General features: G+C 56.8%; 1 protein-coding gene across 2 annotated transcripts in view; it reads left to right on the top strand.

Moving 5' to 3' along the window:
• The window catches only part of ECE1 (endothelin converting enzyme 1), a gene marked incomplete at both ends in the record, with an annotated part of 58,001 nt that overhangs the window by 12,371 nt on the left and 29,198 nt on the right, over positions 1–16,432 (top strand). For both annotated transcript variants that reach the window (XM_079727082.1, XM_079727083.1), the window contains 2 exons: positions 2,559–2,771; positions 13,350–13,471. In XM_079727082.1, the coding sequence (XP_079583208.1) occupies positions 2,559–2,771; positions 13,350–13,471 (335 nt within the window). The remainder of the gene's footprint in view (positions 1–2,558; positions 2,772–13,349; positions 13,472–16,432) is intronic.

Here is a 16,432-nt window from a genome sequence, read left to right as displayed (position 1 = left end):
AATACCTCTCTCTCTCTCTCTGACACACAAACACACACATTCTGATGTGTCTTGCTCCCTGAGGATCACCCTCTTAACAGCTGGCTTCTGGGTTTTCCCACCAGCCAAGTATTTGTCAAGCTTTACTTCCTGCAGTTTGTTGTATAAAAACAATAGGTATTCTTTTCCTTTTCCAAATATGAAGTTATGTCATAATAGTGAATAGGCTCTTTCAAACTACACAGAAATTCTTTCCCCCCACCCCCTGCCCCCAAAGATTCTGGTACATTCCCTTAGTCGGGAAGTGGGGCATGCGACTCAAAGATCTCATTTAGAGATATTTTAAATGCTGCCATGTCCCATACCATTTCCTTTCTCTATTTCCATGCCTAAGGACTCAATAATCTTTAATTGTTGTACAGTCATCTCAAAACAACTAATTACCTCGACATAGAGTCGCCCTGATTTTTGTGCTGTTGTGCGACTGTTCTGAGCCCTTTGTCAGCCTTCAGGACTTTGGGTTTGTCATCAGATGTTAATAAGCACACAGGCTGCCCAGCCCCAGCTGGCATTGTGTCGCCGAGTGAGAGGAAGACCACCCTGCCAGCCCATGCATTCTCTTCTGGTCTCTGAGGATTGACCTGGGAACACTGGACCCTAAGACTCCAGGGAGCTGAGCCCCCCGCCCAGCCATGAGATCACCATCACCATGAAACTGGTTCTACTGTCCTTCCTCATCTCCAGATGGAGAAACCGACCCTCAGAGAGACGAGGCCCCTTGCGCAAGGCCAGAAGCAGAAAGCTGGGATTTGAACCCAGGTCTAAGAAACAGCCCCTGACGCCTGCCCTGCTGCCTTCCTCCCTGTGCAGTGGGGAACTGAACGCGCCAGAAGGGCTGCAGCAGCCCCGGGCATGACTGGCCAAGGGGTGGTGAGGGAAAGGGGGAAAACCCCGGCCTTGGCGTTGCCAAAGCAGCCTGGAGTGGGGTCAGCCTGGGCGCTCCCACACCACAGAGCGACCTTGTTCCGTTCACTTGCTCAGAGCCTCGGCGTCCTCATCCCCCAACGGGGGTGTCGCCCCCGTATCAGGAAACGGTCCCTCGTTGCCGGTCAGCTTGGGTCAACAGGTGGTGCGGCTGGGCCTGTGTGCTTAGTCACAAGCCTCCATCTCCTGCAGTCGGCTTCATCTCGTCACCTGGGGCTGGGCCACGGCTAAGGCCACCCACCGTTTGCCTCCTTTGCTTGAGCCCACCGACCAACGGCCCCCTCCTCTTGCCTCTGCCCCATGTCCTGGGAGAACCGGCTCAAAGGAAGCTGGTTCCTCTGCTTACTGTGTTTTGGGGGCACTTGGAGGATGTGGCAGCCCTGCACACTGCCCACCTGTGCCAGCTCCTATCCCTCCTCATGGCAGCGCCTGACAGATGGGGCTGCCCTGCCTCCTGGGCCAGTCCTTACCGGGAGGGCTCCCTTCCAGGCCCATAGCAGGCATAGCAGAGAGAGGCTGGGGTTCAAACCCCAGTGGCCACTGAGCAGGGTACTTAGTCTCTCTGTGCCCCAGTTTCCTCATATGTAAAGATGGCCTTAAGCAAAGTGATCTCTTAGGGTTGTTTCATTTTTGTTTTTTTGAAGATTCAGTGAGATAACTCTGCTGCCTTGTACTCAGTGGGAATGATTTTTCATAGTTGCTTCTATCCCTAAGACTCTTTCCTTCTTCCTGAGTCCTGGCGGCACCGTATTGTCTGCATCACCCATTTGGCATGGACTGAATATCCTCGGTCTATGTTGGTAGAATAAATGACAGACATTTCTCCTACTGTTGTCTTTTTACTTTTCTTGTATAATGTGTGTATCTCCAACTAAATTATTAACTCTTGGAGGAAAGGACTATGCCTTTTATATCCCCCCCACCACACACACACCACACACACACACACCCCATACACACACCCCATACACACACACCACACACACCACACACACACCACACACACACCACACACCACACACACACACCCCATACACACACACCATACACACACACCACACACACCACACACACCACACACACACATACCATACACACACACCACACACCACACACACGTGACACACACCACACATACACACACCACACACACGCACCACACACCACACACACCACACATACCACACACACACACACATTCTGCAAAGAACCTGGAAGATACTCAGTAATTATTTTGTTGAATAAATGAATGCATGAATGAGCAAATAAATTTGTTGAACATCAGGGAATAATTTAAAAATCAATGAATATTGTGGAAGGAAGGACTGATTAAAAGAAGCACCTTGGTTCAGGTTAATTTTTAAAGCCGTAGAAAGGATTTTAGGCAGCTAGACAGAAGTCTGTTTTACACATCAGGAGATCGTAAATCTGAAATCTTTTCTCCGTAGTGGTCTAGTGACTGTCCAGTTCAAAATCTGTTTGGTCAGGGCTGGGGTGGGGCATGGCACCCCAGTGCCCCAGGCCACCTGCACTATATTCCCATAGCCTCTTCCCTGCCTTCCCTTCACTGGCCTCTTGTCCTTGACCCCTGCCAGGAACCCCCTCGGTGTGCCTAAGTGAGGCCTGCATCTCGGTGACCAGCTCCATCTTGAGCTCCATGGACCCTACGGTGGACCCCTGCCAGGACTTCTTCACCTATGCCTGTGGCGGCTGGATCAAAGCCAACCCCGTGCCTGACGGCCACTCACGCTGGGGGACCTTCAGCAACCTCTGGGAACACAACCAAGCCATCATCAAGCACCTCCTCGGTAAGCACCCAGCAGCGGGACCAGTGGACGGGCTGCAGAGGACGGCTGTCCGCTGGACCTACCTGGCCAGGCCCGGTTGAAGGAAGAGCTTGGCAGGATGGGGAGACGAAGGGCTGTGAAGTAGGTGAGACTGGGTTAAATGTCCGCCCCATCGTCCGGTGCGTGATCCTGAGCAAGTTACTCATCTCTGAGCCTTACTTTCTTCATCTGTGAGAACAGGATTAATAATACCCAAACTGCAGAGGCTTGAGAACTAGTGAGCACATGTGTGAAGCATTAACGTGGTATGTGTGGCATGTAGTAGGTGCACAAGAACTGGTAGCTGTGGTCATTGCTCTTCTGGCTTTAAGCTGTTCCTTAGGTTTTTGACTAGTACTGACTGTGAGTTTTGCAAGTTATGAGCAAAAGGAATGAACGCTGAGCGCACTAGATCAGACTTTAAGGTTGTGAGCTGATCAAAGTTCCAACAACGGTTTTATCTGAGAGTTATTCATTGTAGGCAGAAGTCTTCCTTGGCCTCATGGTAATCGAGCTTGTGTGATAAGCCATCTAACCAAAGTTCTTCTCTTTATACCTTGTTAGGCCTTCAGCACCTCTAGTTGACCTTGTTATTGGTTGTTTCATCCTCAGGTTAGAACCCCATGTTGGTCTTGTTTGAAGTTGTATCTTTAGTTAATGTCTGTTGAATTAACCTCTGCCCGTTGGGTGCTTCTCCATGTGGAATCAAAACACCCTGTGCTGTAACTTCTAGAGGTCCCGACTTAAACCCTTCAGGGCCGAGACTTTCACCATACCTGTCTCCTGCTGACCCCTGCCCCATCCTGGGACCCTAAATGCTGGGAGAGGCTAGGTCATGAAAAGCCAGTCAATTAATCCATCAATGACAGAACTTAGATTTGACAAATACTTATTCAGTTTAAATTTAAAAAAAAAATGCATCTTGATACTCAAAAGTAGGTAAATTGAAGAAGATACCTAAAAGGGGGCAGATCTTCCCAAAGGGACAGAAACCTTCCCATGAGATAGGAAAAGAGTCTAATTTAATGATTATGAATTTCAGGCAACTGTGTCTTTAAGACGAAAGTGGAAATAAGCAAACTAGGTTAAGGAGACCTTTGCTTGTTTTCCCCACCTCAGCCCCAGGGGGCGTGGCTGCTGCAGGGTGAAACCCACCCACCACTTCTTGGCCCCCAGCAGCTGCTGGGCAGGGCCCCCTGGCAGCCCCCTGCTTGTCTCCCTGAGGGACAGAGCCGGGTGGTGTGTGAAGGCCGGGTTGAGGGAACCCCGTATGTCAGGAGCAGCAAAGCCCCCTGTGTGCTTTATGCTACCGAGTGCCTTTGCAAGGGGACCCAGCCTTTTATTTCAGAACTAAAGGCAAAAATGTCTGTGGTAGCCAGACTGGAACTCAGGGATGTCCCTTCCCCAGTACCTAAAGACACAGCCAGGGACTGCGCAGGGACCATCAACCAAAGCAGGAGAACAGTCCAGATAGGATAATGAGATGGGCTAGTGCCTCTGCTTCAGTCACCAGGACCTGCGTTCAAGTCCTGCTTCTGCCACTTACTGTGTGACCTTGGGTCAGTTACATAACCTCTCTGGGCTCTTGTCTCATCAGTACAATGGGAACCATGCCTCCTCCAGGTTTGGAAAATTAAATGGGAAAATATCTTTAAAGCGCTTTACCTGGGCCAGGTGTATTGTGGTGGCTGCTGTCTGTGTTGGTTTTACTATTGTTATTTACCCTTGACCTTTGCCCAGTACTTTTCAGTTTACAGAGCTCTTTTGTAGATATCACCCTATGTGACCCTGTAGGGTAGGAGCTAGGAAACTGTTGCTCACCTCGCTTGATAGACGAGGAAACTGAAGTCCAGAGAGCTCCTCAAGACACGCTAGCAGATGGCAGAGCTGGGACTGCCTGACTCCTGGTCACGTGTCCTTTCCCTGTCCCACACCACCTCCACCAGGTGCCAGGGGCAGTACGGCTCCCTGCCCATCTTGTTGGGGAGAGCCTGCAGGAAGCACGGGGCTCTGAGAGTCTGAAGGAAAGAAGGAAAGAGGCTGGCATTTGCTGAGTGTCTGCTATGTGCCGTGCTCTGTACCAGGCTCATCATATCCACTGCCTCCTTAATCCTCACAGCTACCCTGGGACTTAGGAACTGTGGTTCCCATTTTATGGATGAGGAACCTGAGAAAAGTTAAGCTTGCCAAGGACACCCTGCCAGTCCAGGATGAAGAGGGACTCCAGCCAGGGGAAGGAGTTAGCACCCAGAGGGGATGGGGGAGAAAGGCGGACGGGCCCTCTAACTCCCCAGTCAGGTCCAGAACTGCCCCTTGTGTAGGACCCCCATGGGTCCTGATCCTGCTGGTTCTAGGAGGATCTTGGGTCTTATCAGGAAGACCTTGGGTCTAGGCTAGGACCGAGCACATCCCCCTCCCCTACCCCGCTGGCAGCAGTCCTGGGCTCTGGCCTTACATCCCCCCTGTCCCTGAGGGTCAAGGTAGGGGTGGGGGAGTGCACTGAGCCAGGCACGGAGCAGCCAGAACCCTGACCCCTGGGGCCGGGGCCCGGTGGTATCAGGAGCGAGCCCTAGCATGCTAGCTTATCACGTGTGGCCTTGGACGAGTGACCCAGCTTCTCTACAACTTAGTTTCACTATCTGTGAAATGGGAATAATGGTGCCATCTAACACTCAAGGTTACTCTGGGTATTGTCTCACTGTGATGGGTCAGAGTGCTTAGCACAGAATCTGGCACCCAGTAGGTGCTCGGCAGAGTAGGACTGCCCTTCTCGGTGGTGGTGGATGAGCTCCAGCCCAGACATCTCCCTACAAGCTGTGTGACTACAGAGAGGCTGCTCAGCCTGCCTCAGCCCTTCACCTATGAAGTGGGAACTAACTCCAAGCATTGGCAGGTGTGTTCTAAGGATTAATTGGGTGGTTGAAGAAAGAGTAATTATTGCTTATTTTATTTCTTATAGAAGCACTGATAGAGCCTCTTATCAGGAAAGGAGGGATAGGGTGTATCCATGACCGTGCTGGGTTGTTTACTTGTATTATTTTATTCACGCCATGGAGTATATGCCCATTTTACAGATGAGACTCACAAATACAAAGGAAACATATTTCCTAGGAAATGATGGAGCTGGAATTCAGTCCCAGACCTGTGAGGCCTCAGACCTGTATTCTTTCTTTACTGATTCTGCTGTGCGCACAGAGGTCACAGAGCAGCCCACGAGTATGGTTTGCCAACCTCCTTTCCCCCAAGGCTGCTTGATATTGTTCTCCAGGCCAGGCGAGACCTGTCCGAGTCCTGATGAACACAGTAGTTGGGGTCACCTCATGTCGTAGTGACCGAGAGCTTCCCCACGAGGCATATCCTGGCATCCCCTCTCCCCGGGATCACTCCCGGAAACCGGTCTGGATACGGTGCCTCACTTATGGACCTTGATACCTGGGACTCTGGTACCTGGAAACTCCCGAAGAGGCAGGAAGTAGGTGAGTGGGTGACCAAAATATGCAGGAGTGTGGGCCAGTGCATTCTTGGGCTTAAGGCCAGGCTGGTTTCAGCGCCCCTAAGACAAAGGGGTCAGCCAGCAGGCCTCAGGAGGGAGCTGGAGCTGGCGGGGATTGGAGCACACAAGAGGGCCCCTGCTGTCCAGGCTGGCCTGGGGAGCGGCTTCTCTAGGAGAAGAAGGACAATTCAGAGGCCAGTAAGGACTGTGTCAGCTGGCCAGGCAGGACAGCTATTACCATCAGCTTGCCGTGTGACCTTGGGCAAGCCACTTCTTTCTGTGAACAGTGAGTTTACTCTGGCGCCCTCAGAGGAAATCCAGGCAGATCTGTAGCAGGTGGGTTGAACTGGGCCAAGTGCCACCGTGGCGTGTTCTGGCTGCCTGCTGGCTGGAGGGGGGTGACCTCAGCTGCATGAGACACAGATGCCTCTCCCAAAAGACACTCTGCCATCCACCCAAGCTGCCAGCTTGGGCTGTCTTCGTAGGCTTTGGGGAGACAAGAGTGTCCTCACTTCATCAGAGGAAAGATACAGCTTGACCCGTCACCCCTTAGGCTGGGCCTTGCCTTAGGCTTTCCAGCTTGTGCTTTTAGCACAGACTGTTCTGCCATCTGGAATACCTCCCAGTCCTTCAAGACTTTTGTCAAACCTGCTTCTCCCGTTATGCCTTCTGTGGATACCCAAGGGCCTCTCCGGGCTTGAGCTACAGTTATATTTTGTATACTTGTCATATTTACTACATTTTATATTCTAAGATTAATCATGCAAAAAAAAATTGATGCCTGCTTGTTGTAACAATTCAAGTAACACAGATTCCATAAAGAAAAAGTGAGTGGTTTCCCTTTCTTCTCCTCCTGACACCAGTCTCCCTGAGAAATACAAATAGAATCATTCCAGTAGCATTAAATTTGTCCATGTCAGTGACTTGGCAGTTAATCATGGCACCCTGTGACATCTCTTCTATTTTCATTTTGATCTGTTTTTCCAATATTTACTGTCTAATGTAGTTTCATCTTCCTGTACACATTGGAAATTCTGAAGACAAGCTCTGCATCTGAAATGCTTTCTATCCAATATCACGCCTGCAGAAGCAGGCCTTTCTTTTTCTTTCATGCTTGGGGAGTGGTGAGATGGACTGACTGATAAATTGATCCAAGGATGGGAGTGGGTATCCAGGGCTTCTTAGGGGTGGCTGGACTGCTTCAGATCTACCTCTGGTTTTCCAAGCCAACCTGCAGAAGAGGAAAGGGAAGCAGAGAGAGCTTAGGCCTTTGCTCTGGCCTCAGCCACTCACTGGTGTGACCTTGGACCGGTTACCCAGCTTCTTGCCTATAAATTGCACCCACTGGTGGAAACGGCTGTGACAAGATACACACATGCAGCCATACCCACACACAGAGGAAGTAGCTCGTTTTCTCCGGGAGGCTTAAAAATGCGTGGGTTCAGGGCTTCCGTGGTGGCACAGTGGTTGAGAGTCCGCCTGCCACTGCAGGGGACGTGGGTTCATGCCCCGGTCTGGGAAGATCCCACATGCCGCGGAGCGCCTGGGCCCGTGAGCCATGGCCACTTAGCCTGCGCGTCCGGAGCCTGTGCTCCGCAATGGGAGAGGCCACAACAGTGAGAGGCCCGCGTACCGCAAAAAAAAAAAAAAAAAATGCGTGGGTTCAAATTCCGGCGTGCCACCCATTAGCTCTGCCTCCATAGGCGAGTTCCTTCGTCTCCCTGGACCTCGTTTTCCTTCTGTATGAAACGGGGTGAGCCTATCTACCTCAGGGTGTCAGTGTGGTGATGAAAAGATCCCAGCACACAGCCTAACGGGCAGTAGTCACCAGTAAATGGGAATGATCTTATCATGATTTTTGTTCTTCTACAGAAAAAGGCACTGCCTTATCAGCTCCCCCTCTGACCCTCACCGGATGGGGCTCCTGAGGCCTGTGACTGTCAGAATTGTGTCTGTGGTTTTATCTAAAACAAACACTGGTCCTGCCCTGATGTGGAGTTGGGGCCCCACAGGTTCCTGGCCAGCCGGTCTGGCTGCAGCACGGGTCGGGGGGGGGGCGGTGGCAGTGCCACAGAATCCCAGGAGTCCCCAGCTCTGTAGCCTCCCAGCTGCTGGAGCGTTTGTTTCCTCCCCAGGACTGATGTGGGAAGTGGTGTTCCAATCAAAACTCCCAGAGGAAGAAGCGGGCCAATTAAATCGTATGCTATCTTTCCTCTCTGGGACATTGGGGAAGTGACTGAGGAAGTTTCTGGAATTTGGGGTCCCTAAAAGGAAGTACCCAGGCAGTTGGGAGTCCTATCATCTGGTCCTGGGCTGCCAAATTGTTTCCAGACCACTGGGGCCCTGGAAGTGCCACCGTCTCAAAAATGTGGCCCCCTGCTGGGTCCTGGATCCCACCCTGTCCATTCCTCCTAGGTTGCTCCCTACTCTGAAAAGTAAGCACTGTCGGGGGTGTCTTAAAGGAAACCAAGCTTTTCCTCAGGAGAAAATTAACTGTGCCTGACTTCACCCTGACACCCAGCCTCCTCCCTCAGGCTGAAGTGATGGATGCCTTTCTCTGTGGCACGCCCAGACACGCCTTCATTCATTCTCTCAACAGTTACATACTGTCCACTAACTGTGGGCCAGCATCCCTAGGTGCCTAGGATCCTGTGAGGAATAGCAGTCTTTTTTGTGTGTGGAACTTACATTCTCACAGGGGAGACAGGCAATAAACAAATAAATGAGTTAATAGATACCATGGTTGTGAACAGTTAGGGCCTTGAAAAAATCAAGTAGGATGCAGGGCCAGAGAAGGGAGAGGTCATGGTAGCCACGGTGATCCGGAAGGATGGGCCTGCAGAGAAGGGGACATTTGAGCAGAAGCTTGAATTAAGGGAGAGAACAGACCACAAGGATGGGAGGGGAAGAGTGTGGCCGGCAGGAGGAACAGTGAGCACGGTGGCCCTGGGGTAGGAGCATGGAATCGAGAGGGGAGGAACAGCAGACAGGCTAGAGCTGACAGCCAGGAGGTGGCAGGGCCCAGATCATCCAGGACAGTGTCTCTCAACCTTTTTTAATGACTGCTTCCTCCCTAAAATTTTAATACCACGGATATACTGTATGCTTGTTTCTGTACTGTATGTATGCATAAAAAGAATAAGATGTTTCTGGGGACTTCCCTGGCGGTCCAGTGGTTAAGACCCCACACTTCCACTGCAGAGGGCATGGGTTCAATCCCTGGTCGGGGAACTAAGATCGTGCATGCGGTGCAGTGCGGCCAAAAAAAAAAAAGAGTAAGATGTTTCTGCCATCCAAGAACTAATTCTCTCCCCGCCTTTAGGAGCAATATTGCCCCAGTTGAGAATGCATGCTATAGGGCCTTCTAGGCAATTTGAAGGAATGTGTATACTCCAGTGCCTATTTGAACTGAAAGTATTCAAGACAACAGCTCTATAAACTACCCCCAGGGTTCCACTTGGATGTTTAATAGACATCTCAAACTTAAAACATCTAAAACCGAACTGCTTATTCCAGTCCCCGAGCCTACCTCCATCCCCAGTTTCTGCATCTTAGCACCTCCTTGCTCAGGCCGAGGAAGCCTGGCAGCATCTTGACTCCTGTTTCTCTCACGTTCCCCTTGCTTCTCACCCCTTCTGTGCTGTCACCCTGGCCCAAGCCCCCCACCATCACTCTATCGCTCACCTGGTCTGTTGCAGCGGCCTCTTAACTGGCCATCTTGCTTCGGCTCCTGTCCCCCAAGGAGCCTGCCAGGTAGTAGGTGCCCTGTGAGTGAAGAGGAAGGAGAGGGGGTGGAGAATGTGCCATGGGTTGTCCCCATGGGCACAGGAGCCAGAGGGCGGCGGTGGGGCAGTGGAGGAGCTTTACCTGCTCCTGGGGCTCCTGCCCCAGCTAGCGTCAGCGTGAGAAGCTGGGGTGAACGAGGGGGAGGACACATGCTAACCCCTGGTGGGGCTCCCACTCCTGTTTCTTCCTGCCCCGCCTGCCTCACTTCCTCCCCGTGCAAGCCTCCAGCGGTACCGGGCTCATCACCCTCTCATCCCCCAGATAGGGCGTCCTTCCTCATCAGAAGCAGATCCTGAGCTCTGTTCTTTCATCAAGCGTCGCTGAGGGCCACCGTGTGCCCGCCGGTGCTGGGGGAACAGGGGCGACTAGGACGTGGACTAGTGAGCGAGGCAGCCCCAGCACAGCCCGCACTGCCACTCCACATGCAACTCATCCTTTATCCCCAGGGCTCCGGCAGGGAGTTCCCAGGCCTCCCCCTGCCATCCTCTCCAGGCCCCCTGGACTTTCTCCTTATAGCAGTCACCCCACGTATCATCAGATGCCTCGTGATGCTCGCACTGCTGTCCGCCTGGCCCGCCAGGCTGGCCCCGTGCGGGCAGACCCGTGGCCGTGTTGCCTGCTGCCTCCCCACACCCAGCTCGGCAGCCTCCAAACCATCAGAACTTACTAAACATTTGTGGGAAAACAAGCGGAGGTAACAGCCAGGGTGTGGAGCTGAGAGGAAGGAAGTTTGACCTTGACAGTGAAGGAGAGAGGGAGGCGATGCATTCCCCCTCCTCTCAGCGGTCATATGGGGCTTGTGTACAGGTGTCGGGAAACGGGGGTTCCACCTGGAACTCTCTGTAATCAACACAGCCGGGCTGTTCCTTGGGAGTCTTTCTTTGGGCCTCTTATCTTGGTGGCCTTGGGGCCATGGAGGAGGGAGATGCCAGGCCCTTTCGTGGGCCAGAGCACACAGAACACACCTCCCCCGACACTGGCCTGGCATTTCAGGGTCATGGCCAGAGTCAGATGCTGCTTCTGGAGCCTGGTGAGCAGTGATGATTCTTCAAAAGCCTAGGTGATATAGCTGATCCACTTTGTTATACAGCAGAAACTAACACACCATCGTAAAGCGATTATACTCCAATAAAGATGTGGAAAAGAAAGAGAGAGAGAGGGAGGGAGGGAGGGAGAGAGGGAGGGAGGGAGAGAGAGAGAGAGAGAAAGAAAAAGAGAAAGAAAGAAAAAGAAAGGAAAGAAAGAAGGAAAAGGAAGGAAGGAAAGAAAGAAAGCCTAGCTGCTGGGGGCGGGTGTTGTCACAGAAACGAGGCCCCTGGGAGGGGTTTTGCTTTCCCTCATGTTGTGCTTCCTGAGTCTGAGAAGCAGGGCGAAGTTCAGCTCTCCCCATGTCTGCGCTCCCCCTCCAGAAGGCTCTTCTCATGCTCCAGGAGGACACTCTGGTGTTTCCAGGGCTCAGCAGTGGCTGCCTGTGGTCTCCAGGGCTGTGTGTGCCCTCCACAGACCCTCAGCACGCAGGCCCCTGGACCTCTGTCTCTGTATCTCCCTTCAACTAGCCTCAGGCTTGTCCCATCCCCTGTTGAGGGCTGTCACCCTGACTGCAGCAAGACGGGGGCTGCTGCTCTCTGACCATTGACACCCGTGATGCTGTTCATGGTAAGAACTGGGGGCAGAGGAGCTCTCGGGAGATGAGGGGCTGATGGGAAAGCTAATTCGGCTGGTCAGGAAGTGACTCCAGCCCTTCTGAAACAGGCTACACCGAACATTTCTTTTCTCCCGTGCCCTGTTATGCTTCCTTGCTTTTCCTCATACTGTCCACTGCCCCCAAACCCAGTACCCTTTCCCCTCATTTCTACCTGGTGGGTAACTTTTCATCTTTCAGAACCAGCTCAAATTGTAGAACATCCTCTGGAGAAACGCCCCACCCCCAACCCCTCCCCACTCCACCAAAGGGCGTGACTTCTCTCTGGGTTCCAGAACCATTTGCGTTAGTCAAAGCACTATCTTGTCTTGAGGTCATATCTTTGCATGTATGTGTCACCATTTGACCATGAGCTCCCTGGAGGCAGGAGCGGGTCTTACTCGTGTCCATAAAACCTAGTGGCCAGCCCAGTGCCTGGCACCCAGTAGGTGCTCAGTGTTGAGGCCCTTCGTGAATGAACCTCTCAGGAGAAGCTTCAAAGGCAAGATGGCCTCTGAGAGGCCTTGAAGGCTGAGTGGGGTTTGACAGTATCCTATGCAGAAGGCCAGGGGGAGCTTTTTCTTCATGTGTTTACTTGTTTGTTACTTGTGTCCTCACACTGGAAAGGAAGCTCCGTGGAGACAGGGACGTTGTCTTTTGTGTCCCCAGAGCTGGTACAGAGCCTAACACAGAGTGAGCAGCTAGTATCCACTTAGTGAATGAATGGATAAAGCTCTGCCGGAAAAGGAAGCAAAGGAAGGGGTTTCGGGGTCCAGGAGGGATGAGAATGAAATGAGGAAAAGTGGCCAGAGCAGTGAGGAGTTCCCCAAGGGGGGTGGGAGCGGAGGGAACCAGGGGCCCAGCGGGCTGGGGGTCTGGAGCAGGGCTCTGAGAGAAAGGCAGATCCCCTGTGCCCTGGCTGCAGACGGCACACTGCCCCCACTTGTGCCCGTGCAGGAGCGTGGCCTCAGCAGGTGGCATCCCGGCCAGGGCACCAAGGACAAGGAGAAGGGACAGAGGCTCCCGGGTGTCCCGGTGTCAGGGACTGAGATGCTGCTTGTGGGGTATGGGAAGGGACATGGCAAAGGGCCTCTGAGTCAGCTCTGTCTGATGAACATGCCCGGCCCCTCTGAGGAAGAAGCGAAGAGTCAGTTTGTAATGAACGAGGCCTTAAAGCTTCCACCCAAGCCCTGTCTTTAGCACAAGAAAGGTTCTCTGGGATCTGGAAAAAAAAACAGACAGGTCTCTGTCCCACGTACCAGGCCGGGGTGTCTGGGTCACACGCTAGCCAGCAGGGAAAGCAGACTGTCCTCCCGTTGGGTGGCCCGTGCTGCCAGGTCAGGGACACGTCTGAGAACCCATCCAACAGAGGGGGAGAAGCACAGTCTCCTCTCCTTAGCTGTGCTCAGTGAATGCGGAGCCCCCCAGTCTGCGCACGGCGGTCAGATGCCCACCGTGGCGGCTCCTCACCTGGACTGACAGGCCCAAGGCCCAGCTCTTGTCACAGCTGAGAACACCCAGGCTCCAAGAGGGATTCGCCCAGGGCCACCCAGTGTGCAAATGGGGGTGTGTTGCAAACTGCTTTCCCTTGTCGTTCCAGAAAACTCCACGGCCAGTGTGAGTGAGGCAGAAAGGAAGGCCCAGGTATACTACCGTGCATGTATGAACGAAAGCAGGATTGAGGAGCTCAAGGCCAAACCCCTGATGGAGCTGATCGAGAAGGTGAACCCCTGCCCCCCATCTCCTCCTGCCCCTGCCCCCATCTCCTCCTTCCCCCTGCCCCCATCTCCTCCTGCCCCTGCCCCCTGCCCCCATCTCCTCCTTCCCCCTGCCCCCATCTCCTCCTGCCCCTGCCCCCTGCCCCCCATCTCCTCCTGCCCCTGCCCCCTGCCCCCATCTCCTCCTGCCCCTGCCCCCCATCTCCTCCTGCCCCTGCCCCCTGCCCCCCATCTCCTCCTGCCCCTGCCCCCTGCCCCCCATCTCCTCCTGCCCCTGCCCCCTGCCCCCATCTCCTCCTGCCCCTGCCCCCCATCTCCTCCTGCCCCTGCCCCCTGCCCCCCATCTCCTCCTGCCCCTGCCCCCTGCCCCCCATCTCCTCCTGCCCCTGCCCCCTGCCCCCCATCTCCTCCTGCCCCTGCCCCCCATCTCCTCCTGCCCCTGCCCCCTGCCCCCCATCTCCTCCTGCCCCTGCCCCCTGCCCCCCATCTCCTCCTGCCCCTGCCCCCTGCCCCCCATCTCCTCCTGCCCCTGCCCCCCATCTCCTCCTGCCCCTGCCCCCCATCTCCTCCTGCCCCTGCCCCCTGCCCCCCATCTCCTCCTGCCCCTGCCCCCTGCCCCCCATCTCCTCCTGCCCCTGCCCCCTGCCCCCCATCTCCTCCTGCCCCTGCCCCCTGTCCCCCATCTCCTCCTGCCCCTGCCCCCTGTCCCCCATCTCCTCCTGCCCCTGCCCCCTGCCCCCCATCTCCTCCTGCCCCTGCCCCCTGCCCCCCATCTCCTCCTGCCCCTGCCCCCTGCCCCCATCTCCTCCTGCCCCTGCCCCCCATCTCCTCCTGCCCCTGCCCCCTGCCCCCCATCTCCTCCTGCCCCTGCCCCCTGCCCCCATCTCCTCCTGCCCCTGCCCCCCATCTCCTCCTGCCCCTGCCCCCTGCCCCCCATCTCCTCCTGCCCCTGCCCCCTGCCCCCATCTCCTCCTGCCCCTGCCCCCCATCTCCTCCTGCCCCTGCCCCCTGCCCCCCATCTCCTCCTGCCCCTGCCCCCTGCCCCCCATCTCCTCCTGCCCCTGCCCCCTGCCCCCCATCTCCTCCTGCCCCTGCCCCCTGCCCCCCATCTCCTCCTGCCCCTGCCCCCTGCCCCCCATCTCCTCCTGCCCCTGCCCCCTGCCCCCCATCTCCTCCTGCCCCTGCCCCCTGACCCCCATATCCTCCTGCCCCTGCCCCCTGTCCCCCATCTCCTCCTGCCCCTGCCCCCTGACCCCCATCTCCTCCTGCCCCTGCCCCCTGTCCCCCATCTCCTCCTGCCCCTGCCCCCCATCTCCTCCTGCCCCTGCCCCCTGCCCCCCATCTCCTCCTGCCCCTGCCCCCTGCCCCCCATCTCCTCCTGCCCCTGCCCCCTGCCCCCCATCTCCTCCTGCCCCTGCCCCCTGCCCCCCATCTCCTCCTGCCCCTGCCCCCTGCCCCCATCTCCTCCTGCCCCTGCCCCCCATCTCCTCCTGCCCCTGCCCCCTGCCCCCCATCTCCTCCTGCCCCTGCCCCCTGCCCCCCATCTCCTCCTGCCCCTGCCCCCTGTCCCCCATCTCCTCCTGCCCCTGCCCCCTGACCCCCATCTCCTCCTGCCCCTGCCCCCTGCCCCCATCTCCTCCTGCCCCTGCCCCCCATCTCCTCCTGCCCCTGCCCCCTGCCCCCCATCTCCTCCTGCCCCTGCCCCCTGCCCCCCATCTCCTCCTGCCCCTGCCCCCTGTCCCCCATCTCCTCCTGCCCCTGCCCCCTGTCCCCCATCTCCTCCTGCCCCTGCCCCCTGACCCCCATCTCCTCCTGCCCCTGCCCCCTGTCCCCCATCTCCTCCTGCCCCTGCCCCCCATCTCCTCCTGCCCCTGCCCCCTGCCCCCCATCTCCTCCTGCCCCTGCCCCCTGCCCCCCATCTCCTCCTGCCCCTGCCCCCTGCCCCCCATCTCCTCCTGCCCCTGCCCCCTGCCCCCCATCTCCTCCTGCCCCTGCCCCCTGCCCCCATCTCCTCCTGCCCCTGCCCCCCATCTCCTCCTGCCCCTGCCCCCTGCCCCCCATCTCCTCCTGCCCCTGCCCCCTGCCCCCCATCTCCTCCTGCCCCTGCCCCCTGTCCCCCATCTCCTCCTGCCCCTGCCCCCTGACCCCCATCTCCTCCTGCCCCTGCCCCCTGTCCCCCATCTCCTCCTGCCCCTGCCCCCTGCCCCCATCTCCTCCTGGCCCTGCCCCCTGTCCCCCATCTCCTCCTGCCCCTGCCCCCCATCTCCTCCTGCCCCTGCCCCCTGCCCCCCATCTCCTCCTGCCCCTGCCCCCTACCCCCATCTCCTGCCCCTGCCTCCTGCCCCCCATCTCCTCCTGCCCCTGCCCCCTGCCCCCCATCTCCTCCTGCCCCTGCCCCCTGACCCCCATCTCCTCCTGCCCCTGCCCCCTGACCCCCATCTCCTCCTGCCCCTGCCCCCCATCTCCTCCTGCCCCTGCCCCCTGCCCCCCATCTCCTCCTGCCCCTGCCCCCTACCCCCATCTCCTCCTGGCCCTGCCCCCTGTCCCCCATCTCCTCCTGCCCCTGCCCCCTGTCCCCCATCTCCTCCTGCCCCTGCCCCCTGCCCCCATCTCCTCCTGCCCCTGCCCCCTGCCCCCATCTCCTCCTGCCCCTGCCCCCTGACCCCCATCTCCTCCTGCCCCTGCCCCCTGACCCCCATATCCTCCTGCCCCTGCCCCCTGACCCCCATCTCCTCCTGCCCCTGCCCCCCATCTCCTCCTGCCCCTGCCCCCTGACCCCCATCTCCTCCTGCCCCTGCCCCCCATCTCCTCCTGCCCCTGCCCCCTGCCCCCCATCTCCTCCTGCCCCTGCCCCCTACCCCCATCTCCTCCTGGCCCTGCCCCCTACCCCCATCTCCTGCCCCTGCCCCCTGCCCCCCATCTCCTCCTGCCCCTGCCTCCTGCCCCCCATCTCCTCCTGCCCCTG

Source organism: Hyperoodon ampullatus, assembly GCF_949752795.1.
Source record: "Hyperoodon ampullatus genome assembly, chromosome: 2".
Classification (NCBI taxonomy): Eukaryota; Metazoa; Chordata; class Mammalia; order Artiodactyla; family Ziphiidae; genus Hyperoodon; species Hyperoodon ampullatus.
Note: the sequence above shows the minus strand (reverse complement) of the source record. Positions and strands in the feature narration are given on the sequence as shown.